This window comes from Belonocnema kinseyi, chromosome 9 (genome assembly GCF_010883055.1).
Source record: "Belonocnema kinseyi isolate 2016_QV_RU_SX_M_011 chromosome 9, B_treatae_v1, whole genome shotgun sequence".
Taxonomy (NCBI): Eukaryota; Metazoa; Arthropoda; class Insecta; order Hymenoptera; family Cynipidae; genus Belonocnema; species Belonocnema kinseyi.
In genome coordinates this window covers 100,083,804-100,101,535 of record NC_046665.1, presented here as the reverse complement: position 1 = coordinate 100,101,535, position 17,732 = coordinate 100,083,804, and the positions used below count along the sequence as shown (strand labels likewise).

At 28.6% G+C, this 17,732-nt stretch overlaps 1 protein-coding gene across 1 annotated transcript; it reads right to left on the bottom strand.

The window, feature by feature from the left end:
• Positions 1 to 766: 766 nt before the first annotated feature.
• Positions 767 to 12,375, bottom strand: LOC117180656 (UDP-glucuronosyltransferase-like). Its single transcript, XM_033373146.1, has 5 exons — positions 12,013 to 12,375; positions 5,000 to 5,422; positions 1,487 to 1,718; positions 1,168 to 1,393; positions 767 to 1,052 (listed from the first exon to the last, which is right to left on the bottom strand). Exons 1-5 carry the CDS (start codon positions 12,373 to 12,375, stop codon positions 767 to 769), a joined length of 1,530 nt encoding a protein of 509 aa, XP_033229037.1.
• Between the last annotated feature and the right edge of the window lie 5,357 nt (positions 12,376 to 17,732).

Genomic DNA, 17,732 nt, shown 5'->3' with positions numbered 1-17,732 from the left:
TTATTTAAATAATTTTTATTGCATATTTATATATACATTTGAACTTTCATTTTGTAAACATATGATTTATTAATCAAGTTTTAAACTGATAAAAAAAATTATGTACAGATAATTTTAAAAATTGAGTTTAGATACTCATTTCATAACATAAACATTTCAAAAAGTATATATTGCAATAGAGGTACTATTTTAAAGAAGAAATAAAGACAAAATAACCTTTTATTATATAAATAATAGTTGATATTCAATTACATAACCTTAAAGTAGATAATCAATTTATATTATATAATTGAAACACAATTTAAATTTTATCTTTATGTAATTTAAATTTGGAATAAAATTAATCAGCTAATGATTAATTAAACAGTTTACAACATAAAAATCATCAAACTATTATTTTCATGGATACATTTGAATAATTTTGACTTATTAAAACTTTCAGCAGTAGTAAAAATACATAAATTAAAATAATTACCGATGATCGATAGAATTAAAAATTTACTTTTTCACTTCTGTAGACTATAAATTTCTATCAAGAGGTTACCTTATGCGTAAAAAAAATGGCTGCTACCATGCTCACTAATAATAAAGCCTACGTGTTTGTATATGAAAGATTTGCCAAACATGTTAAATTTGCTCAGAAATTCAGGAACAGAAACTGCCTTATTGGAACTTTTACTATTCAACAATATAATTTTTTTGATTTTTCTAGTAGTCCTTCGCACTTTGCGTGCTCATTTTTTAAAACACTTTGTCTGTTAATCACTTAATCAATTTTCTTATTCACTTGAGTTGATGCAGTTGAACTTTTGAAACAACTTCTGATAATAACCTTGACAATAAATATAACTAAGTAAATTAACACAGTAAAACTGAGGATAATAAATCCGTACACATCTAAAAGAGCAACTTCCCACCAATGTAGATTCACTGCTGGTGATCTTAAAGAATTTTCTCCATTCCTCAAGACATATTCAACCCAAAAAGTTGCCGTATTCATAGGACTCATTGGCCTGTCGCGAAAAAGTCGCGACTCACGTTCTGCAGCTTCCCTGAAAAAATGTTAATAAATTTTGTTCTCATCAATTCTATATAATTTCTGCATTTTTTAACCATAAAAAAAAGGTTCCTAAATGCAATATTCTTCATTTCTGTTTTGAAACCAACCTGTATTTAGGATCATTAAGAATGGCATTGAGGGCTTCATCTAAAGATCGTTGAGTAATTTTGTTGTAATCCAGACGTGTGCCAATATTTTTGCTTACAAGAGTTTCTACGTTTCGAAATTGGTCAGAAAATAATGGTATCCCAATCATGGGAACCTTATAATATAAAGCTTCCTGTATTCCTAACATACCACCATGAGTTATAAATAATTTGATGTTTTCATGTTCTGAAAAATAGAGGAAAAATTCAAGTATCATCAGCCGAAAATTAAAAACAATTGCATATCGTGAAATAAGCCTAAAACGTTCTTTTGTCATACTCAAGACAGGTATTTGAGGGATCAATGAAGACGTCCGCACATTTTCTGACAGGCCTGGCAGAAGTTTAGTCTTATCTGCGATTTTCATTAGCACCCTTATGGGAGAAATTTTTGAAAAAGATTGATACATTGCAAGAAGGGTTTCTTCAGGTAGAGTTTCTATGAGCACCATAGATCCTAATGTAAAGTAGATAAATCCTTTTGTACTTTCATTCATCCAGCGTTCTAGATCCTAAATCAGGAAAATAGAACGCTTTATTATTCTCTTTAAACTGCAGCAGTGAAATTGTGTATGGTTAAATCAGTATTTGTTAGTACAATATTATTTTTTCGAATTCATGTGCATATCGCCCGAAAATATGTTCGAATCCATAAAAATATAATTCAAATTATTCTGTTTTAAAAAAGTTATAAGGTAAAAGTTGCGCAAGCCAGTTGAAGTTTTAACACGTATTGTCCATAAAAATGAAAGACGTTTTTGTATATTTTATTCAAAATTGTTAATATTAGATGAATGGAGTTGAAACTTAACATTTGTCTTTACAATAAGTCATAGAATACGAAAATACGACTTTCGAAATATTAAGCGCATAAGTCTTTTTTATAGAATCCAAAAAAAACTCGTAAGTGAAAAAATGGATTTTGTGAGCTTTTAGCGCACATTATACTTTATACGCCAATTACCTTTTTCCAATATTTAATGTTTGTAAGGTGACAAACATAATTGTTGAAACAATTTATTATTGTTCATAATTATCTTTACTTGGATAATTGCTAGAAAGTTGCGGTTTTTTTTCTGATTTCGAAACTTGTCGCCAACTTCTTACTTAAGAAGTTAATAATTTATGCAAGTTAGAAAAAAATAATAAAGCTCTCAGTAGATGCTTCAAGGAAAATTTATATCTTATATGATTTATATAGCAAAATTTTAAGAATATTTCAAATATCTGTTTTATCTCAGAAAAATATGATCATAGAAAAGAAAGAGATTGTTTAAAATATGGTTATCTCCAATTTTGATGAACTATTTTTTCATATCTAAAATGGCAATTCAAAGGTAAACAAAATTCAATTCAAAATTAAATTGTCGGAACAATTCTTTTCATTAACTTTCATTAATTGTTACCTCACTAGGTGAAAAGTAAACAAAAATTTGACAATTTTAGGAAAAAACCGCAACTATTTAGCATTAAAATAGATAAAGATAGTTATAAATAGTGAAAATGTGTTTAAACAATTATTTTTGCTGATTATACTTAATTATTTATCACTCCAAATGAAAAATAGATAAATAGTTTAAGATTTCAGAAGAAACTGCAACTTTGTACTATTAGGCGAAGAGAATATTATTAAAAATAATAATAAATTGCTCAGAGAACTATTTTTATTAATTGGAATTAACAATAATAATTTGTTGAGGGCCATGTGACGAGTGGGTCACTTTTTGTATTGCCTAACTTATTTTGACACGAAGCGCTACATAAAGTTGAAAATTTGGGATAACAAATAAGAAGCACTAAGAAAGGTGGGTCTGATTCTAAATTTTAATAGAGTGAAATCCTCTAATAGCCCTCCATTCTATAGCCCTTCTGAGAATTGATGCCGCGCCGCAGGCATGTGTCATTGGAGCTGCGCGGGGCGCGCGAGATCTGCTGTGTCACTTAGGCTTGCACTCAAACGTGAACAAACAAAAGCGGAGCGGGCTATAACAAGTTAGTTTCCACTTGCCGTCAGCCCCAAAGTCGGCGCTATAGAAGAGGTTCACTTTAATTATGAAAAAAAAAAAATAATAAAATTGTTTACAAAAGAAAAAGAAAACATTTTTATAATTATAAAGATTGAGGATCAGACTCACCTTTTTAGTGCTTCTTATTTATTATCCCTAATTTTCAACTCGATGTGCCGCTTTAAGTGAAAAGTTGAAAAAAGCTGTTAATTTTAGAAAAGCCACAACTTCTAGCATTATTCAAAAATATTATTATTAAAAAAAAGTGTTAAAACAATTATGTTTGTTAAGATTAATTAAGAGGCAATTGCTAAATACAATAATAAATTTTTTGAATATTTTTGTAAACACCTGGTAATAAGTAGAAAGCAGTATTTCATGAATTAAAACCAATTTGCATTTAAAAACAGCAAAAAAACCCTAATTAGCATCTAAAACTCGCAAAACCCATTTTTTTACTTATGGGGTTTTTTTGGGACATTATACAATAGAATAATGTGGTTGATATTTAAAAAGTAATATTTTATTCATATGATATGGCTAATTGTGAAGAGTAATGTCCAATTAAAACTCGATTTAGCAATTACTGACAATTTTGAATAAAAATTACAAAACGCTATTTTTTTCTTATGGGAAATATGTGTTAAGCCTCATGGGGCTTGCGCCACCTATAAATTAAATTTGTATATAAAAAAAATGGCTTCATTTTTTTGTGGGTTCGAGAAGATTTTCTGGCGGTATGCATACAAATTTTTAAAAAAATTTGGCCCACCCTAGTGAGCATACTGTGCATAGGGTACTGTGTGTGTGTGTACTGAGGGGACCCGTTCATTTTTCGGAACGGATAAAATTTAAGAAAGGTAAAATTTCAGAATGGGTTATAATACATAATAGTAAAACTTAGGAATACCAAAAATTCGGAAAAAGGGATAAATCAGAAATCCAAAACTCTGAGTAGTATTTATTCGGAAACCAAAGAAGCGGAATGGATAAAAATTCGGAAACGTTAAAATTAGGAGGGTGAATAATTAGGAATAAGTAAAAATATGGAGAGGAAAAATTCGGAAAGTAGAAAAATTCGGAATAGTAAATAAATCTTGCTATTAGCAGGTCTATAGTTTTTTTATTTATGGTAGCATGCACATATTTATCACAGTAAATTTGATTAGCATATCATACTAAATTTATGATATACATCATTTTAAAATTTTCACGAAAAATAATTATTTTTTATCATTATATAATTCAAAAACAATTTTCAATGTACAACATAAATTTATTATGATATGATATTTAAATTCACTACGATAAACATTTGTTTGCTACCATAAATAAACAATTATACTCCTGCTAATAGGTATATTTATTAACAATTCCGAATTTTTCTACTTTCCGAATTTTTCCTCTCCGTATATTTAAATATTCCTAATTTTTCACCTTCCTAATTTTAACGCTTTTGAATTTTCACCCATTCCGCTTCTTTGGTTTCCGAAGAAATACCTCAGAGTTTTAGATTTCCGACTTATTGCTCTTTCCTACTTTTTACTACTCCTAAGTTTTACCATTATGTATTATAACCCATTCTGAAATTTTACCTTTCTTAATTTTTACCGTTCCGAAAAATGAACGGGTCCCGTACTGAGTGCACCTGGTACCAGTGGATATAATTAAATAAATAGTTAAGATTTCCCATGGTTTTAAGTACTGTTAAAAATTATTTTCTATAAACTATATGAAAACTGTGAAAATTTTAGTGACCTACTCTTTCATCGTTTCCTCTAACTTACAGGTGTTAATTTCGAATCATTTTCTTCTATATGTATACCACCAATTTCTATTAAACCTGGGGTTGATGGTTTCATACCAAATGGGTGATGATAGGAATTGACGAAGGTTAAAGCCACATTTCTCTCAATTTCTCGAATGCTCGGTATATCAGGACTTAAATATTTTCTCATTGCCTCGGTTTGCGCTTTCTCTGTGTAAATGAAGTATCTATATTTATTTATGTGAGAATGTACTGTATTTTTTAATCTTTCCCAAAAAGTTAAAGCCGTATATCTATCCAATGAGGCGTCTGCATAAATAGCAGAGGCTGTAGGGCTTCCAACCCCATCACCAGTCCATGGCAATTCTATATTCGGAGCAATAGTTATGACAGGTATCTTGAAAGCAGATCCTAATCCGATATAGCAATTGGCTCCAAACACCTGTAGATTTATTTCACAAACTTTTATTTGTTTTTTTACATGTGTGCAATAGGGTGGTCCAAAATTGCATTGCAACCTATTTTTTTCACCATAGAGGGCAAGTCACCTCAACCCCCGAAGCTTCCATTTACGGAGAAAATAAATCCGCAATTTTTTCTTTTTCAAAATTAAAATATTAACACGTGCCGCCGGCCACTTCAAAATCCCATTTGATTAATATGGAAATGTTAAGGATTTTCGAAAAATAGAACTCATGCTCCAGGGTGTCATCAAAACCTGCCAAGCTTTTAGGGATTGAAGAGGAGTGTCTATGAAATAAAACCATACTAATAAGTTTTATTAAATCATCCTCACCCTCTCTGCAGCGCTTCAAATATGATCCGAAAATAAAAAAATACATTTTTACGTATTATTTCCAAAAAACGTAAAAAATAATCGTATTTTCTGATTGAAATGTAATAGCTGGCAATTGTTTGGAGTAGTAAATTTGTTTAAAAACATAATAGCATTATTCAAGCAGTTATTTATTTACAAAATTTTTAAAAATTAAGTCAGTGATGTTCCATTTTTTCTCAAATTAGTAGCCTATGCTGCTTTTTGTTGAGTAATTACAAATTTTCATACATTTATTTTAATTTTTGACAAATCTCTATTTGCTAAAATAATGTTTATTTGCTGAGGCAGTTTATTATCGATAACATAAAAAAATAGAATGTATACTATTATTTTTTTGAATGTATAGTATATAAAAAAATATATATTAGCCATTTTTTAATTCTTTAAACAAATGTCATCTTTTGAACAATTATTTTTCCTAACATATTTTTAAAATTATATTTCCTGAATTAAACATAATATTGAATACATATTGAATATATAATAATGTATAATATATGGAATATGTATTTTTTGTTTTTTCCAGTATGTCAGCTTGATATTCATAAAAGACTTTCAAATTCTATTGGCCAAAGACAATTAATTATTTATCATATCTGGAAACTGTTTTCTGTCATTTTTTAATACTTTTTGTAAGCACTGTTTTTGCTCCACATTTCTCGTTATCAAGCAGTTTTTTTCAAAAGTAATGTTTTTATTAATTTAATTATTATAAATAACCTAAAATATAGTACATTGTCCTCATAAATGTTGTTCAGAGAAACTGTTGAAACTTTAATTATAATTTGCATTAGTGAATGTACTTTTTTATAATATAACCATGGTAAAGAGTGTAAAAATCTAGATTATACAATAATTCGCTTTTATACTTTTAATTTTATTATGATTTCATGATTTAATTTTAATAATGCTACAAAAAATATGTGAACCATCCATACTCACTTTAAAGGACATTAAAAAAAATAAAATTATTTGTATAAGCAAGAACATAAAGCTGTAAGCAGAATTTACTGCTACTCGAAATCATTAAATATTATGTTTAATTTAGAAAATACTATTTTAAAAATATTTTTGGAGAAATAATTGTTTACAAAAATTATATTTGTTGAAAGAATTAAAAAATGGTTAATATATTTTTTATAGACTATAGAGTCAGAAAATAATTGTATGTAGTCTATTTTATTTAATTTTTTTAAAGTTATCGAAAAAAACTCCTTGAGCAAGTGTAAATTACTTAAACAAATAGAGATTTGTTGAAAATTAGAAAAAATGTATCGAAATTTTGTAATTATGCAAAAAAGTAACATATGATACCAATTACAGAAAAAATTTGACATCCCTGACTCAATTTTGATCAATGTTGTAAATAAACTATAATTAACTGTTGAAATAATTACATAATGTTTCTAAAAACTGAAATAAAAGTTACATTAATTTAAAAAATTAAATATTGTTTAGAAAATCATGGGAAATATTCAAATTGTCCATTAGTAATTATTTGTATGAAAAACACGACAGAAACTCCTAAAAATTAACAATAATACGTAGAATGTAGTTTTAAGAATTTTTGGGTCATATTTGGGGGCAGATTGGCAGGTGTTAATGAAATCCTAGAGCATGAGTTCAATTGTTCGAAAATCCAAAATTTCCACATGTTTATCAAATGGGATTTTGAAGTGTCCGGTAACACCTATTAATATTTGAATTTCGAAAAAAAATTACGAATTTATTTTCTCTGGAAATGGGAACTTGGGTGGGTGTAAGGGGGGTGGGGGTGATTTTCCCTGTCGCTCGAAAAGCGTTTTTTGGACCACCTAAGTAGGCAGGTATGTCACTAAAAAGAAAAAAATGAAATATATAGGGGAGGCTGGCCATGAGTGGGTCTAGCACACTCCAAATTATTAATTATACACGAATTCGGGGAAATTCGAAAACTCACACATTTATATTTTTATATAAAGATTATATACTTGAAGCCATTAAATAAACGTGATTAAATCATGGCGGTAGCTGAACTGTGAATTTTTTGATATCGGGAAAAACCGGGAAATGATATTGAATTTATTTTTTGACCAGGAATTTACTAATTTTTAAAGAAAATTTCAATTGTTCGACGGTAATCATTTTTTAAATTATTAGTTGGATTTATATGTTCCTTAATTATGGTATCATTTAGTTTCAATGGGATATTCAACATATGCGATATTGAAAAATAATTGGTTTGTTGAGACGATTCTAAATCCGTTCGAATTTAAGAATTTCTCGGGTTTAACGTTCAATATCGAACTGATTAAATTCAAACGCCTTAGTCATAAAACAATTGAACCCTTATTATTTATAGAATAATTCCAGTAATTTCTAGAGGTATTTAGAGGTTTTGAAGAGATTAAAATTAAGTTAAAACTTTAAATGATTTTAAATAATTTAAATGAAGTGTAACCGAAATTCTGGTGCAAATAGCCATGGTCTAATTTTAAACAAAATGTAGATTTTTTCAGATTTTGAATAAAAAATGTATAAGCTTTTAAGAATTTGAAAGGCTTTAAAAGAATAAAAAAATGTTCTTATATCCACGTAAATTGGAAATGATTTTCATTAAAAAAGTTATTTGAAATTCGAATAATTTTAAAACATATTTAGAAGTTATGAAAAATTCGAATAATAATTTTAAATTTTAAATAATTTGATACAACACGTAGATTTTCGAAGGCTTTTAAATAAAATTGTAAAGCTTTTCAAGGATATCCGAGTTATTTAAAATTAAAATAACTCAACTTCTAATATAAACATTTTTCAGCTTAGAAGAATTTAATCTCGCAAGTTTAAATTTTTCTAGCTTAAAAATGGATAAATACTATAATTTCAAAACTTTTAAAATTCATTAATTGATTTTTCAATTCAAAGCATTGGAAATGATAACATGGATTTATATTTTTGGAACTCAATTTGAATCTTTGAACTCTCCAATGATAAAAGTAAAAAATTCTAAATTATTCAGTTTAAATGCATTTAGTTTAAAAATGTACAATTGAAAAGTGTTAGCACTTTCCATTTTATACGTGTAAGTTATTACATGTGAAATTTATTGAAAATTTGAATAGAACATTCTTTAATTATAAAACGTTTAAACTTCAATTTTAAAAGTTCGAAATTCAAGAGTTCCATCCAGAGTGATTTAAGTTGCAGTTCATTTTTCATTAAGTTAAATGAAAAAATGGTTAGATTCAGAATTCAAATTTTTAAATTTATTTTACCCTGAAAAATGTTTTCGAACTGTAAAAAAACTGGAGATTTTTTTCTTCGATTCAAACGGCCACTCTGAGAAAATATTTTGTATAGTTGATTATATAGATTCAGCATTTTTCTAATCGAATACATTTTTTTAGCGCTATCTGGAATCAGTGGTTTGTGCTTTTTAAAATACAGTTTGATAGTTCCAGAAACGCATTAGTTTTCGATGCGGTTAAAAAAGTTATTTTTCACGGAATAGCATAAATAAATGTATGAATTAAGAAGAAATTAAAAGCAAGACAAGCTTTATTACAAATTAATATTTTGTAAATAGAAGATATTTGATTAAAAATTTTATTTTTTAAATCTTAGGTTTTAATATAGTTTTTATATCTGTATTAGATTCATAAAAAATTTGGCTCACTTTATGAATTTCTTGTTTTCTGGGCCTATATTTCATATCAAATATTCTGAAGCTTTTCAGATTTTATTATTAATTTTGATGAACATTCTATAGTATTCGTTCTTTAAGGTGTTCAAAGAAAAGTCATATAATATTGTTTGAAAAATTTAAAACGCTTAGGAGATATTCAAAGTTGAATATTGTTGTATTTTTTTTGTAACTTTCACAACTGCTATTAATGTCTTTTTATTAATTATATGTCATAAGATGCAGCTTTGAAAAATATTTTTTGAAAACAAAATTTCCAAATACTTCTTTGATAAAAAAAAATATTCCAACCGAATAAAAAAAATCGCTTTTTATTTTCTTTCATTCTTTTTTAACAGATAGCCTACAATATCCTCTTAGAGCGCTGTGATTATTAAAAATGAGATTTCTCTTAGTCTTTGAGAAAGGAAGTTTAAAAAAATGTTTTTCTTGACACATGCATGATTTCCGCCCTTTTCAAGATTTATGAAGCGCGGCTAAAGCTCTACTTTTTATTCCCTAGAAATTAAAAAGTTACGGCAGTGGGGAATAATAAAAATGATTGGTCAAATTATCGTAAATTACCAAAAATTTTCGGAAATTTATAGAAATTTGAAAATTGAATTTTGGGTAAGTTTTTTCAAGTCTCCATAAATTTCGTGTGATATTACCATAAATTACTACAAAATTAAAAAAATTTTCCGAAATTTCTGGTAGCTTACTATATTTACCTGTAAAATTACCATAAATTACCGAAAATCGCCATGGATTTCCCGAAATTTAAAGACATTTTAAAATTACATGTTGTGCAATTTATGATAATTTGCCATAAATTACCTGTAATATTACCATCATAAATTACTACAAAATTTCATTTATTTCCGAAAATTTATAAGAATCTTTCACATTCAATTTTGGGTGATTCATGGTAAGTTTTATCTGTAAAGTTATCATAAATTACCAAAAATTACCATAAATTACCTGAAATTTATAGACATTTTAAATTGAATTTTTGGCAATGTATGGCAACTTTCCATAAATTATCTGTAACGTTACCATAAATTGCCAAAAGCATGCATGAAATTCCAGAAATTTATCTATAAAAATGTTTAAAATTGAATTTTTAGGTAATTAATGGAAAATTCCCATATATAATTAATCAAATTACCGTAAATTTCCACAAATTTCCGAAAATCTATAGAAATTTTTAAATTAAATTTGGGGTAATGGATTTTAAGTTACCATAAATTACCACATGAAAAAAGCTAGAGAAGTATGCCAGGACAGGAAAGTATGTTAATAAAAAACAGTTAATAAAAAGAGTGTCAGTAGAGTGAATGACGCCTGAAAAAAAAGACCTTAGCCGCTAATGGACCCAAGTGGGGAGCCTTAAAAAACGACTTTGTGAGGATTTTCACTTGGGGTGTTTGCTAGAGAGATTGATCAGCAACCTGGGTCAGAGCAGTGTTGTGGAACGAACGTGTTATTTACTTAAATAGCACGAGAATTCTGAATCAATCAGAAAATTTTCTATCCCTTCCCCACATTACTCTTTTCCCCACCGAGTGAGCCACGCTTACCCCGAAAGGAAAATGGCCTAATGGCGTAATAATAATAACCACCAAATTTTATAAATTTGTGAAAGTTTATAAAAATGTTTCAAATTGAATTTTGGGTGATTCGTGGTAAGTCACCAGCTTTATCTGTAAAATTATCATTAATTACCAAAAAATTTGATAAAATTCCAGAATTTTATAAAAATGTTTTAAATGGAATTTTACGGTAATTTATGAAAAATTACCATATATAATTAATAAAATTACTGTAAACTACCAAAAATTTTCGTAAATGTATACAGATTTTTAATCCTAACTTACCCTTAAAATTACTTTAAATCATGCCTGCTTTATTCGAAATCTAAAATGGACTGAAATGATGACTATAATGCGAGAAATGTTCGAAATCATCCATTTGTTATAAAGAATATCGCATGGGCCAAGGGAGGCGCGAACTGAAGATTAGTACTGAAAACATACACAAGTCGAGAAAGTCCCTCTGCTCCCTCTAGGTGTAGAATGTACTATTATCTGAAAAGTGTCTCTAAAACTGCGTCTTATTAGGAATAATTTGTAAAAAATACAACTTATAAAATTAATATCACCAAAGTTATAATTGTTCAAAGAAAAAAGGACTAAAATTTTCAAATTTTAATAAATCTTCAGTTTTAATTTTTTTTTCCAAATTTATTGTACGGTTTTTTTTCGCGCCTAAGAGAATGGATACTAGAATTTTCACCAAAATTATTAACAGATGATAAAATATTTATAGTTTTCTTTTCTATTGATAGATTTAGATATTATACTATTATATTAAGCCAACTTTAGGATGGGAATTAGTTTGACTCTTTTTATTATATTTTAAGAAAATCTGGTTAAAGAAAAATGAAATTCATAGGTTTATTTAAAAAAATGTATCCTGTTTTGTCAGATTCAGCTATTTTCTTAGCAGATATTTTTTCAATTTTTGTACTAACCTCGGTAATCACAAGATCGTAAGGTGGATCATCAGATATATTTTTAATAATATTTTGCATTTCTTGAAGGGATAGTAGTTCGCAAATTTCATTTCCAGCAACAATTGCAAAAAAGGATATAGGATCTCCGCACTCTTGTGAAAGACACTTTATGGATATATTGTTGACGTAATCAGGTCTGGTACCATTTAAGTTGAAAATAGTTTTATAATTTTTTGGCGGATTTTTCAGCGGATAATGGGTAATAACATCGACCTGATGCCCTTTTTTCGCCAAGCTTTTCATTAAAGCATTGAAAACGTTATTGTGACTCTTTCCGTTGAAAGGAAAAACACCTAATATTCTTTCCGAATGAGTCTTCATAATGTACAGAGAAATGATAAATAATAATAGAGGCAATTTTCGTAGATAAGACATTTTTCGTATTATAGTACAATTTCCTTCTAGAAGAGAGATTTTAGTAAAAACCCAACTATTTATGTTTCACATTTATTTCTATGGTTTGTAATCACTTGTAGAAAATGAACTCACTTCACAAACTTACTTGTAGAAATGTCATTTTTTGGATTCCGTAGTTAGGTTCGTTTCAAGTCCAGTTTTATCTCATCTGGAAAAATATGCCCTTCGCACTTTACTCAACTTATCAGTTTATCATGTGATGAACCTGACATTCTTGCGCACTGCTTAGTTTATGAATGGACTCAACTGCAGATAACACAGGCCCACAAAAAACTTAGTTTTCTGAGTCTTGGATGCCAGTAAAATATTTCTATGTATTTTTTCCTGCTGAAACCGAATATGCAACCCGGTTAACCCCTACACTGTAAAAAATGAACACGAGATTCAAAAGCGTTTGTAATTTCACGAATGAAATTTTTGGTAATATTACAAATTTGAGCGTGATCACTTTCAAGCCCACATTCAACCTTAGGATTTCCCCAAAATAGTAAAATCGCAATAGTTTTTGGAAATCCAATACGATATGTAATATTTCAGAATGTACACGTAAAATTATCAAAAGTTAATTTTAATTATTTTTTTTATCTGAATTAAATATTTAAAATAATTATATGATTTAATTTATAAATATTTCTTTAATATAGATTAAAACGAAAATAATTTTTTTTATTTAAAATGAAATAGTTCCAAATAACAAAGTTTCTACGTTATTTTGAACGAAAATTGAGGTGACGGATGAAACAACTTGTCAAGTGCTCGAAACCGCGTAGAACTATTATCCAGCCGGGAAAATGTAGCGATAAAATAAGTGGCTGAAACGTGAAACAAAATATACATTCTTATTCAGCTTAATGCGGCCGACAAATTTTTCTTATGAAACTTTTTCATTGGATAATTATTACTTAAGATAAGCAATAAAAACTTAGATAATTTTCTGATAAAAAATCGATGTTTTGGTATAATAACAAATTTATTCCGAACCAAAACTACGTTTTGCCAACTTCGACTAGTGGGATGGTCATCGAAAAAATGTTAGTTAAAGTAACTCATCGCGAGAAAGTGGTTCACCAGACTTTGGAAAAAATACATAGGTATATCATATTGGCATCTAAGACTCAGAACATTTTTTGTGGGCCTGTGTAATTATTAAGCAGCTGATACAAAAATCTGCACTCATTTCAAAGACGGAGAAACATTTTGTTGAAGGAAAAATTTGGTTAAACAAGGACAAAAATTTTTTGCCCTAATTTAAAGGAAATTATTTAAAAAAAAATTTGCCTTTCGCTCGTCCACTTGCTCATCAGGTGTTGCGCGTGCGGCTTGCTTCGCTCGCAATTTAAGCGCGCTTGTGTAGTTTTCCAAAGCTTAAATTTTTTATTTCTAATCCTGTTTTTAAAGATTAAAAGAAAATCGACTGGTCCTAATATAAGAATGATTAATAACAAATTTTAAGACCCTTTTTAGGTGAAAAATTTGTGTCTATCAATTTTCATTCTTACCTTGTTCTGATTTTCAAAAGATGTAATTTATTTATATTTAATGTCATTTTTTACTATTTAAACAAAAGCTACGCTTCTATGAAAAAAAATGTAATTAAAAATGTGTAGCTCTTGTTTGGAAGAACAATTTTTGTCCATTCATTTTTTTCATAGATTGTGTCGTTTGTGCACAAATTTAATTTCTCTATTTTTAATTTTGTTTTTATACGAATAAAACAAAAACCATACCTTCTATCAAAAAAGGATTTATAGCAAATTTGTAGATTTTTTAAGCGCCCAATTTTTTCTATTCATCTCTTTTTGTATCTTGTATAGTTTGACGGCAGAATGTAATTCTTTATTTTTCTTTATTTTTTGTGAGATAAAAATTTGAATTTTTCAAAAAAATTAAAAAAGTTGTTATGATAACCTTGTAGGGCTTTCAAAAAGCAGATTTTTTGCTCCTTTTTTTGTATCGTGCATTTTTGGGCTTGAAATCTTAGTTTGCGTTTTTTCTTAGATATTTAAAATACTATAACTCTAACAGTTTTCTTTTAATCGAAAAAAAAATCATTAGGAAAAGTCGTTAAAATTTTCGAGTACTATAGTATTTATATATAAATAGCCTTACACAGAATTAACAAATCTTAAAAAATGGTCTCCACAATATTTAAACAGCTTCAACTTTTTGAATTTTTATCCAAAATAACTTGGCTAACGAATTTAACCTTCAGTTTCTAACATTCAAAGAGTCTACTAAAGGTCAATGAAATAGAATAAATTTTTCAAAAGTTATCGTACTCATAGACAAACATACATGCACACTTAAATACAGACACGCATACAGGGATACATACTTACAAATGGTTAAAAACCTGTTTTTCAGGGTCAGAGGGTCTCAAAACGTTGACATTTGAGGTTTTTTTTTTAAGTGACGGACGCATTTTTTGCAATATAATCGAGTGATCTGATAAGAAGAGCAGTATGCCTAATTGGACATTCTAAACAAAGCCTCGTTTTTTACCCTATCATCTACGGACTGGGTTGTAGACAAATGCATAATGGGCAAGCCTACAGTTTAAGGTGGCATCCTATCCATCAGAAATAGGGTAAAAGTACTCAGAACAATTTCAAGAGGTACTGAGTCAGGGATAGAATCTCAGACCTGGAACGTGAAGTCCGAACAACTAACCACCTGAACCACTATTTTAGGTTATTATTTATTTGAAACCTTTTTCTTATTGTAAATAGAATCAAGTTATTTTATAGTACAGTCAAATTAAACTTTCTGTTGAAACAAAATGCTGTAATAATTTTTTGTTATGGATCGTATGGATGTCCTAGTCACGTACTGAATCCTATCGCCATTCAAGTGCTGAGGCATTTTGGTTTGTCACAAAAAAGATAATTTTTTACACTTTGAAGACGTTTATTCGGACGGTTGCTTTCGAAAAAGAAATACAACTGTTTTGCAGACAATAATTGGTGGAGAATAAAATAGACTTCAAAATTGGTCATCATCGAAAAACATGACAAAAACTTCAAACAACTCCATTTGAAAGAAAATTTTTTACAATTATTTATTTCCAAGCTTATTCTTGTCCTGAAAATTAAAAAAAAATATCCGAGGAGCAATTATCACGTCAATTCTTTTTGCAATCATAAACGATATTTTGTAAGTGAGTTAAATGATGATAAAAATTGTCAAAGAAATATCGTAATCACATTTATACGAAATTATTGTATTTTTGCATGCAATTTAAACATTTCATTTTTAGGAGTATAATAAAAGTTTCGAAGCATCTTCTTAAAACAAACTTGCCAGTAAGTATAGCAAAATAAATTAGTTTTATAAGGCTGAAGAGAATAAAACCGTAAACATTTAAAAGAGCGATTCCTAACAATGCTCACTGCTCACCACCTCACTGCTGATGATCTTAAAGAATTTCCTCCATTTCTTGAAACATATCTGACCCAAAAAATTGCCGCGTCCATATGGCTCATTTAGACTTTCGCGAAAAGTTGAAATTCATGTTCAGCAGCTTTCCAAAAATAATAGCAAATTTTATTCTCAGAAATTTTATTTCGATATAGCCCCTTATAAGCAAAAGAAAAAGGATTCCTAATTACAAAATTTTTTATTCTTTTTTGAAATCAATCTGTAATCAGGATCATTAATAATGGCACTGAAAGCTTCATCTGAAAATGTGAAGATATTTGTTTTCATCCAGATGGATACATATATTTTTGTTTACAAATGTTTCTACGTTTTAAAACTGGTCAGATATTAATGGCATCCCTATCATAGGAACTTTATGATAAAGAGCTTCCTGTATTCCCAACATACCGCCATGAGTGATGATAATGCTTTCTTTGATTAATGGCCCCATTAAATTAACTCATAGAATAAATAAATTATTTAATTTGATCAAATTGGTAATTAAAAAAAATTAAATTAATTGACCGTACCTAACTTATAAAAAAAAAACAAAAAAAAAACATGAAATCCGACCTAAAAAATCTGCAATGCAAACAATTTGTCGAGTACTAGTACATAAATTTGTGAAATCAATGTTAGCTAAATAAGTAAAAAATATTTATAATGAGATATATTAGGAAATAGTTTTTATAAAGAACCCCATAAAAATGTTAAAAAGCTATTTTAGTCATTTTTAAACTTTTCGGCATCAAATGTATTTTTCTGGACATGGGAGATGGATGTTAAGTATAATATAATGCTTCTAAGCTTTAAAATGAATCAAATACCTGTTTAAAATTGATTCAGAAATGTTTTGTAGCTTTTTTGTAAAAAGCAGTTTCTCAATATATTTTGTCATGAATATTTTTGGCTTAATTGCCTGTCAAACTTTGATTTAATAATTTATGTAATTTTATCTGTCAGTTTTTATAAAATTGTTTCTATTTTTTCAAATTCAAATATTTTCGTAAAGTACATTCTTTTACTCTGTCTCTACTAACCTATGTAATTACAAACAAAACAGTTGGCGCTGTATGGAAATATATGCTTTAAGAAAATAGCTTCTGGTATCGAGTCGACTTTCAGCCAAATCCGATCTTTCAAATACTCAAAAGCTTTCAGAAAAAGAAAAGCTACAGAGTTCTTAAAAGTCTTGAGTGCTCAAACACATGCGGGGCACACGAAAGTTTCGAGCTACCCGAATATTCAAAACTTTCACGTCCGAAGAAGTAACATTAGGATAACAGAATTTTAATGTTACCCCGTACTAATGGGTTTTTTATTTTCCTGATAAACAAATTTGATGTCAAAATTCGATTCAAACCTTGCGATTTTTTTTGAAAAATGCAATAACTGATTAAGTCCTTAGAATGACCAACAACTGGCGCGCGAATCGCTCCAAATCATCTGTTTTCAGTCAGCACCACTCCCGACTAGATATATGGTGCAGTCACAGTCCACGTCTTCTGAGTTTACGTGTTTTTATAACCAATTGAAAAAAAAATTGTTCGTTAAGAAAAATGAAAAAAAAACGAGTTCAGAGCAGTAATGAAACATTTTCATTTAAAGGGTTTAACTCCACATGAGATAAAAAATGAATTGGACTCAGTTCATGGCACATCTGCCCCTGTCTTGGCAACGGTTTATAACTGGGTAAATGAATTTAAGCGTGGTTGTACATCAATAATTGACGAACCACGTTTAGGAAGGCCCGTAGAAGCAAGTACTCCCGAAATCATCAATAAAATCCACGATATGGCGTTGAAGGATAGAAGATTAAAAGTGCGTGAGTTAGCTGAGGCCAC